Source organism: Perissodus microlepis, chromosome 6, assembly GCF_051167445.1.
Source record: "Perissodus microlepis isolate ML-2025 ecotype Zambia chromosome 6, ASM5116744v1, whole genome shotgun sequence".
NCBI classification, from domain to species: Eukaryota; Metazoa; Chordata; class Actinopteri; order Cichliformes; family Cichlidae; genus Perissodus; species Perissodus microlepis.
Window position 1 is genome coordinate 689326 of NC_140466.1, and position 9937 is coordinate 699262.

Sequence of the window (9937 nt, forward strand, 5' to 3'; positions counted from 1 at the left end):
TATCCCATTGCAAAAGTGCTTTTGGCAAAATTGACTATGTCTCTTGTGTTTCAGGGGTGGATTTCATGCAGTGCCGATTTTGCAAATTCACAAGCTCCAGTCAAGAGACTCTTTTGAAACATTTCCGCCTTCATCACGGACAAGGTGCACATTGGCCATGCATTCACACAGACTGTGTATGTGTATTTAAAACACCTGGAGCATTACGATCACACCTCTCAAGGTCACACTCAATAGTAAAAATCCACAAAAATTCCACATTTCAGTGTGAATTGTGTGATTTTAAGGAGATTTGCAGTGAGAAAACCTTTTGGAACCATCTTGGACATCATTTAAAGAACCGAGAAACTGTACAATGTCCCTTTTTAAGGTGTAATTTTAAAACAAACATTCGCCCAACCTTCAGTTCTCACAGAAGTCGAAACCATAAAAATTGTACCCTTGAGGATTTTCGAACAGTTGCAAGAACTGTTTCTGAAGATGAGATAATTGAAAGTGAGCAATCTGATTGTGAAGCAGGAACATCAGCTTATAATTTTGTGAGACCAGATGAGCTTGACGAGATTGTAAAGGATGTGGATAGTGAGACACTTGAACACAAACTGGCATCTCTCTTTCTGTGTATGCAAACAGTGTTGCATGTTTCTCGAGCTGCAACACAAAAGATTGTAGAGGATTTCCATAACCTGCTCTCTTTCTCTAACATTCATACTCTCACCAGTGTAAAAGAGATCCTTTCAAAGCATGAAATAGAAGTAAATGATTGTGTTTTGCAAGACATTTCTAATGCCCTAGTTCAAACTAATCCACTGCTTTTAACAACATCGGAGAAAGGTTCCCTATCTACAGATCACAGAACGAATATATATTTTAAAGAGCAGTTTTCCGTTGTAGAACCCACAGAGTATCTGTACAACACAGCTCATAAAAACTCTTTTGTTTATATATCTGTCACTAAGATACTTGAGACTTTACTGGGACGGGCAGATTTTTTGGACCAAATTGTATTTAATCAAGAAGCTTTATCTGGACACTTTAAGTCATTTCAAGACGGCAAGTACTACAAGGGCAATAAGTTACTGGGACAACAAACCTTATGTATCAGTTTGGGGTTGTACATTGATGATTTTGAAGTTTGTAACCCACTGGGCACCTCTAGAAAATGTCACAAGATTACTGCAGTATATCGGGTAGTTCTTAATTTACCACCCAGATTTCGATCTAATCTTTGTTCAATTCAGCTTGCTCTCTTAGGTAAAAGTGTGGATGTCAAACAATACGGTTATGAAAAGTTTTTTGAGCCACTGATTAAAGATATAAGGTGTCTAGAAGAAGAGGGAATTTTTGTGGAAGTTGTAAGCCAGTTTATTAAGGGCACTGTATATTGTGTGAGCGCAGATAACCTTGGTGCACATGGTCTGGCAGGCTTTTATGAAAGTTTTACTGTTGACAAGTTCTGTCGCTTTTGTTTGATAAGTCGGGACCAAATTGCAACGACTGAAGTTAATGACTTCCAATTGAGGGGTGTTGATCAACACAATTCATTTCTGGAAGAGCTTAGGCAAACTGACAACCTCCAAAGTGTTAATGGGGTAAAAAGGGAATGTGTACTGAGCAAACATTTACTATTCTTTCACCCAATAACCGGATTTCCTCCAGATATTTTGCATGACCTTTTTGAAGGCGTCATTCCTTTGGAGTTGTCCTTATGTTTAAAAAAGCTGATCTCAAAAGGGTTCATTACATTTGATACATTAAACAACTTCATAAAATCATTTCCCTACAAATATTCGGACAAAGTAAACAAGCCTCAAAAAATTCCAAAAACAAGCTTCGAGAAAGGAACAGTTTTTGGTAATGGACATGAAAATTGGACACTGCTGCGCTTACTTCCTTTTATAATTGGATGTAAGATACCAGGACAGGAGCCAGCTTGGGAGATTTTAATGGACCTCAAGGAAATGGTTGACATTGTTGTCTCAAACAGACTCACTGAGGAAGCATTGTGTTATTTATCTTGCAAACTACTGGATCATCGCTTGTTGCTTACCAGTACCTTTCCGGACTTCAGACTAAGGCCAAAACACCACTTCATTGACCACTACCCACATCTTATACACTGCTATGGGCCGTTAGTGGAATTGTGGACGATGAGATTTGAAGCAAAACATAGCTTTTTTAAAAAGGTGGTCCGTGACACTCACAACTGGAAAAATGTGCTGCTAACTCTTTCCTTGAAACACCAGCAGATGATGGCATACCATCTGGATAGTGGGAACCTTTTAAAACCAAAGCTCTATGTTGACAATGTGAAAGTGGTCAGGGTTTCAGAATTGGACCCATCACTCAAGTGTGAAATACAAAAGAAGTACCCTCATCTAGACAGTGTGTCTCTGTCTAAAACCGTTCATCTTTTTGGGACACAGTATGTGGCGGGCATGATTTTATCTGCTGGGCAATGCAGCGGCCTCCCAGAATTCCATAAGATTGTGACCATTCTTGTCAATGCAGAGGAGGTGACATTCATTTGTAAAAGACTGAGTTCCTGGTACATTGAACATTTCAGGTCCTATGAGCTTGTTGAACACACCTGTGCAGACCTTCTTGTGCTGGATCCAGATGTGCTGACGGATTATCACCCTTTAACAGCATACACAGTTGGTGGAAAGCTGATGGTGACCCCAAGGACGTACCTTCTCTATTAAAGCAACTTTATAATGGTATGTTCTCTCCTCTCCACCCTGTCTCCTATTCTGATCTCCTCTCTCACCCACCCTTTTTCTCTCTTTTCCTCTATTGTCCTCTACTTCAAGACTCCTTTCCCCTTGCTTTTTCTTTTCTTCTCCACACACTTCTTTCTTCTATCACTCTGCTATCCTCACCAACTTATCTCTCTCTCCTTTGTTTTCTCCTCATTAAGCATTAGTTTTGTGCTGAATGAATTGAAGATTTTCCCAAGTATAGGCCAGTTGAGTACAGTGGCTGAAGAAAATGAAAACTTGGATATAGACTTAAGCTTTATTTAATTTTTTTTGTGTGTGTGTGTTTTTTTACATTTGTAGATTAATCATTTGCAAATCAAATGTAGTCAGCAGATTCATCTGGAAAAAGGCAGCTGTATGGTATAGCTGTCAACTGTCTTCTAATTGGGTTTGGCTATTTATTTTCTGCCAACTTTTCTTTCTCCTCTTTTCAGACTTTGTTACTTCGGGTAGTTCTTTCCTCCAGAGAAGCCCGGCGAGTCCAGCTTCCTGAAGTACCAGCATCTGTGGGGCAATTGATTGATATACTTAAAGAAAGACTTGAACTTGCAGGTGATTTCTCACTACAGTTTGAGGATCCAGATTTCGGAAATGCACAATCTTACAGCAATATCTGAATTACCAGCTGAGCGTGCAGTCCTGCATATAATGTGGAACTGTGATTCATCTACACTTAACCAATCCATTGCTTCAGTGTCCTCTGCTTCAGTCTCTTCCCAGGACACAATAAGTGTTCACTCTGATGATTTCAGGCCTACCTGGACCGATACTATCCAGATGAACTTAAGGCATGTGTCAGAGTGGCCCTCTCCATTTTCTATTCCCAAGTTTTCACATGATGTTGAACTGAAATTGTGTAAGGCTAATGTGACATATGAAAAATCTAAGAAGGGCCTTGCAGTGACAAGAGACATGAAGATGGAGATTTTGGATAAAATTGCAGAGGCAGTTTTTGAAATTAAAGCCTACCCCGAGAAAGATGAGCTTGAGTCAGTGGCTTCTGCACTGGTTCTCAAATATCCATGCCTGAAGGAGCCAGGTAGCATCACCGGCTACGAGGGATGGAAAGCAAGTATCAAGCACAAACTTGGAAACTACAGATCAAAGCTTCGTCGGGCAGGCTGCAATGAGGTAAATGTAAACAGGAAAAGGAAAGGAGAAGATGAAGCCAGCAGTCCTTTCACCCTTAAAAAGCCCAAACGTGGAGAGGTCAATCATCTCCCAGATTATCCACAGCACCATGATGATTCTACTCTTGAAGAGGAAAGAGTTGCTCTGGTCAGTGAAATGAAGAAGAAACAAAAGAACGTGAAAGTCATACAGCAGAAGATGGCGCTGACATTTTCTCTCAGGCGGAGAGAGGTTGTGGAGTGTCAACCTATGGTATCTGAGGTCCAGGAGAGATGGCCTGCGCTGTTTTCCTCTGAGGAGGTAAGAGTGTCCAAATTTATTTATAATTTAATTATTATTCAAATTGGGCATGATTTATACTAGATGGACTACAGGGAGTGCAGAATTATTAGGCAAGTTGTATTTTTGAGGAATAATTTTATTATTGAACAACAACCATGTTCTCAATGAACCCAAAAAACTCATTAATATCAAAGCTGAATGTTTTTGGAAGTAGTTTTTAGTTTGTTTTTAGTTTTAGCTATTTTAGGGGGATATCTGTGTGTGCAGGTGACTATTACTGTGCAGAATTATTAGGCAACTTAACAAAAAACAAATATATACCCATTTCAATTATTTATTTTCACCAGTGAAACCAATATAACATCTCCACATTCACAAATATACATTTCTGACATTCAAAAACAAAACAAAAACAAATCAGCGACCAATATAGCCACCTTTCTTTGCAAGGACACTCAAAAGCCTGCCATCCATGGATTCTGTCAGTGTTTTGATCTGTTCACCATCAACATTGCGTGCAGCAGCAACCACAGCCTCCCAGACACTGTTCAGAGAGGTGTACTGTTTTCCCTCCTTGTAAATCTCACATTTGATGATGGACCACAGGTTCTCAATGGGGTTCAGATCAGGTGAACAAGGAGGCCATGTCATTAGTTTTTCTTCTTTTATACCCTTTCTTGCCAGCCACGCTGTGGAGTACTTGGACGCGTGTGATGGAGCATTGTCCTGCATGAAAATCATGTTTTTCTTGAAGGATGCAGACTTCTTCCTGTACCACTGCTTGAAGAAGGTGTCTTCCAGAAACTGGCAGTAGGACTGGGAGTTGAGCTTGACTCCATCCTCAACCCGAAAAGGCCCCACAAGCTCATCTTTGATGATACCAGCCCAAACCAGTACTCCACCTCCACCTTGCTGGCGTCTGAGTCGGACTGGAGCTCTCTGCCCTTTACCAATCCAGCCACGGGCCCATCCATCTGGCCCATCAAGACTCACTCTCATTTCATCAGTCCATAAAACCTTAGAAAAATCAGTCTTGAGATATTTCTTGGCCCAGTCTTGACGTTTCAGCTTGTGTGTCTTGTTCAGTGGTGGTCGTCTTTCAGCCTTTCTTACCTTGGCCATGTCTCTGAGTATTGCACACCTTGTGCTTTTGGGCACTCCAGTGATGTTGCAGCTCTGAAATATGGCCAAACTGGTGGCAAGTGGCATCTTGGCAGCTGCACGCTTGACTTTTCTCAGTTCATGGGCAGTTATTTTGCGCCTTGGTTTTTCCACACGCTTCTTGCGACCCTGTTGACTATTTTGAATGAAACGCTTGATTGTTCGATGATCACGCTTCAGAAGCTTTGCAATTTTGAGACTGCTGCATCCCTCTGCAAGATATCTCACTATTTTTGACTTTTCTGAGCCTGTCAAGTCCTTCTTTTGACCCATTTTGCCAAAGGAAAGGACGTTGCCTAATAATTATGCACACCTGATATAGGGTGTTGATGTCATTAGACCACACCCCTTCTCATTACAGAGATGCACATCACCTAATATGCTTAATTGGTAGTAGGCTTTCGAGCCTATACAGCTTGGAGTAAGACAACATGCATGCAGAGGATGATGTGGACAAAATACTCATTTGCCTAATAATTCTGCACTCCCTGTATTATTGAAGTAGTACAGTATTTGCTGGTGTAATGCATTGGCCAACTTTATTATACCTTGTGCAACCACTCCACTCAATGCCCTTGCCAATGTTACATTGAAATCTGTGACCCATTAGATTTTTTGACCTGTCCTAATATTCTTACCCTGAACATTTCTGCCAGTACAAGAAAAGAGTCCCCATGCTAAATCAAAATTGTTCTTCCTGTGAAACAGAAAGTCAATCTCATAATTTTGACTTAGCATGTATTTTTTTTTCTTTTAGTGCTGGAAATAGGACTTCTATAGACTGAGATTTTTAGGGAAAGAATACTAAGGCAGGTCACATAATCTGATTCGTCACAGATTTTGGTGCAACGTAGAATATAATATGTATTTGCATATTGATGCTGTTTTTTGTGGAGGGAGTTTCTATTCCTGTGCAAAATGTGTATTCATGAGAGATATTTGAAGTAGGTTTTGCTGTTGATAACACAGTCAGGCATATAACATGGTGCAGACTGTACAAGGCAGCTACCCAGGAATTTTCTGTGCTGAATAAATGGCAATATTTTGGTTATTGTCTTGTTTAGATATCTGAAGAATTTCATCGGATCACAAGCAAAGACCTCCTGGGGACCTTCAATGCATCCCTCGACAAATTTGTGCCTGGCCTGCTGAAACTATACCGGTCTAAGAAGGGAGCTCTTGGTGAGGACATGGAAGACCTCTTGGATAAACTTGATGAACAGGTAAGTGCTCCTTTACCTGACATTTTTAGAAGAGAGTATACCTTTGTCATAACAGAAAAAAATGTTGGCTTCAGCCAAAACACATCAATGGAAATGAATGTCATCAGTCATTACTTTGTTTTTATTTGGCGGTATTTTATTTAATTTGTAAAAAGAAAGTAAAATCGTTAACATGGTGTTTTGTTTTTTTAAGTTTTACGTGTTGCTGGGTCTGATCTGTATTTTATTTTCATTACTATAAGAGTTCTGATTTTGCATTGTGTGTAAGTACACCACGTTACTATACTAATTTAAATGCTTGTTTTCCACTGAATACTCTTTAGACATCTGACATTGTGTCCCACCGAAAGACAGCAGCACTGAGAGGCCTGCCCATTGTCCTCAGAGAGGATGCAACACAGGTTTTCCTGAAGTGCTTAGTAAGTACAAAAAAGCAATGCAAGCAAAACGAATTGCTATGAGATGTTTTTAAAAGATGATTTAATCCAAAATGGAAATGTACACTTCCTCAGTGCAGTCCAGATAATTTTATGGTGAGGATTGCAGTTGTCATAACTCTCGCTGCTTTTTTTTTCTGCTGAGGAGCACCTGGGCATTGTTAGTGGGTGTTCAACAGCAGAAAATATTTTTGTACAAAACTCATCACAAGGTTGGTTGGTGAAAGATATTGTGCCATTAATTAAAGGAAAATAAGCTTTTTCTTTTTAAAACCTCCATGAGTCAAATGACCATTATGGTATAGAGGTTAAAGTTAAGATCTTTATAAATGTATTTTGTCTTTAATTTTTCTTAGCTTTCAATAATTCCTATTTTACTTTTCTTCTCTTCAGGACACTGACATTTTGGAACCAGTGTTGAACGGTGCATCAGTTGCCATCCTCACCATCCTGCAAGATGACGATGCCGATACTTCTGTGCGAGAACATGCTGTTGTGTTGGAAGGGGACATCGTGCTACATAACGTTCCAGACCTCTCTACTGCCTTGGCACACCTCTTTGGCCTTCTGTATGCCCTCAACATTGATTATCCAAAGCAGATGAGTTATACCTTTGAAGCAATTCAGGCCATCTTTTTTGAACTCGGTGGCTCTCGATGCTCACAGCGCATAAGGTCTCTAAAAACAAAGCTTTTGCTGTGACTGTTAATGGGGAAGCCAGACATGAGTTTAACTTGTTCTTAAACATGTTCAAGTGCATTGTAGAGTCATGTAAAAAAAAAAACAGTAGTTCAACCCCTTTCCCTCTACATAATCATTCACCTGTTACAAAGAGTTGCATATTTAGTGTTTGAAGTTTTAAAATAATTAGGAATAAGTGAAGGAAAGAGGGAGGAAAGGAAGAAGGGAGAAAAGAAGGAACAATCAAAACAGAATGGTTCATTTTGACCTGGTCGGTCAATATGAAGGTGAAGTGGATAAGTGATTATTTGAAATGTAAATTTTAGTCAGATGAATCTGTATTATTGAGAATCTATGGTGAAATTTTGTCTTGTAGGATTTTAAAAGATTTGTTATAGTGTTTTTCACTCCACCTGAAGCATGGAACTGGTATTTTACCTGATAGTTCGCTGTTCATTGATGGTAACATTTCTAATAACTTTTGACTTCTGTAGTTCATCATAGTAAGCCCATGTAAAATGTCGATGTCTGGGTACATAGGCAATTGTTTGTTGCACTACCCTATTTAGTGTGCAATAGTTAAGTTAAGCTTTTACAAGACAGTCAGGGTGTGAACGTGAATGACTAAGCTGCTGGACACTTTTCTTTTTTGGTTCTGGACTCTGGAATTTTAATGTCTCTGCTGGGGTGCTCAAAGCACCCAAAAGAAACTGGCAACACGTTTTTTTCTGTTTGTTTGCTTTTTTACAGAAATTCACCCCAGTACCCATGACCTTCTGAAATATACTGAAAGCACTGTTGAACAAAATAAATATGTTTTTACATAACATTCAGTTGTGCTTTGTTTTATTCTATATCTGTTTGAGTGTTTTTTCAAGTACGATAACAGCATACATTTTTCTTTATTAATATTGGTAAATTTTCAACTCACTGGAGTAAGAATTGTATGATTATTCAACAAGAATATCTGTGTTTGGTGAATTTAGGAATACATGGCATTGGAGGGAATAATTGTATGTTAATTCAACAGGAATATCTTTGTTTGGTGAAGGCAAAAATACATGGCATTGAAACCAGAATTTCTTTGTTAGACTTACAGGATTATCATAATTAGGTGAACAAGTAGATCCAAGTTGGCAGAACATGAAAATATTAGTTAAGTCAACTACAGTTGGCAGAAGTTGAGAAAACTCAAAAATCTCTTGCATCATGTTGCCTTGAAATTTTACGTTTTCTCAACTTTTTCTTTTTTACAGTGTACTACTACTCCTGCCTGCACACAGCCGTCACATAACACTAGTGATGGCCAAATGAAGCTTTCTGAAGCTTGTATTGAAAAACGGTTCATTACTCGAAGCTTTTCAACACAGTCCTCTCTGGTGACATCTGGTGGCCAAAAATATGAAGAGCAGCTTGAATCCACAAAATAAAACCAACTGCTTCATTATGATTGCCCACTCTACAGAGTGGAGTTCTGTCTGATATTGGGCGGCTGTTGTGTTGCTTTGAACGTGTATTTTTTGGGGTTAAAAAAATGTGTTTTATTTGTTTAATAAATAATTTTGATCAGTAAACTCTCCTTGTTTAAATATGCACCATGGTGTGGTCTTTCGTTGCTTGTGACTTCTTGATCTTGGTACATAAAATAATTGAAAAATACCACGCTACATATAACATACATATAATAATGTACAACACATTATGGAGTATGCTCTGAGGTCTTGCCTCCATGCACTAATGCAATTAATCGCTAGACGGGTGTATTTATAAATAATATTATATTAGGGAATCTTTCCTATATATATTTTTGGACCTGGGGGTAGAATTGATTGTGAAATGGAAAAGGAAAATGCTTATGAACTTCGAAATTAAAAACATGATGCATTTAAGGTAACCCTTTTTCTTTTTTATTTAAGAAGAGAACTTGTTCTACTGTGCGATGGCTGAACCTGCTCCTTTTCGTGGAGATAATTTCTCCTGCCTTAAGGAAAATCCCTTCACATGGCACAGAGACAATTACAATATTATTATTATTATTATTATTATTATTATTATTATAACCACATCATCACGCCTGTTTCTCACAGCAAGATCAACGTCAGACTCCGCCCTCTGCTGGTGAGCTGCAGGAACTACAATATTATTAACCCTTAAATAAATACTGTTAGACTTTTATCTGTTGGCCTCGGTCAGATTAAAATATAACAGCTGTGTACATGTATGTTATTACTGGATTGCCAACCTTCCAATTAGGATATGA

At 38.8% G+C, this 9937-nt stretch overlaps 1 protein-coding gene across 1 annotated transcript; it reads left to right on the forward strand.

Moving 5' to 3' along the window:
- Positions 1 to 3360: 3360 nt before the first annotated feature.
- Positions 3361 to 8475, forward strand: LOC146384723 (sterile alpha motif domain-containing protein 3-like). The gene is made up of 4 exons (XM_084929819.1): positions 3361 to 4193; positions 6401 to 6559; positions 6883 to 6978; positions 7390 to 8475. The coding sequence occupies exons 1-4, from the start codon at positions 3411 to 3413 to the stop codon at positions 7696 to 7698; spliced, it is 1347 nt and encodes a 448-aa protein (XP_084785945.1). The 5' UTR covers positions 3361 to 3410; the 3' UTR covers positions 7699 to 8475.
- The last annotated feature ends 1462 nt before the right edge of the window (positions 8476 to 9937 follow it).

Excerpts from the sequence above, each read along its gene's own strand:
- LOC146384723 (XM_084929819.1), top strand. The coding sequence starts at position 3,411 with ATGTGGAACTGTGATTCATCTACACTTAACCAATCCATTGCTTCAGTG. Across the intron at positions 4,194-6,400 it reads CGCTGTTTTCCTCTGAGGAG|ATATCTGAAGAATTTCATCG; the intron begins GTAAGAGTGTCC and ends TGTCTTGTTTAG. Across the intron at positions 6,560-6,882 it reads TGGATAAACTTGATGAACAG|ACATCTGACATTGTGTCCCA; the intron begins GTAAGTGCTCCT and ends AATACTCTTTAG.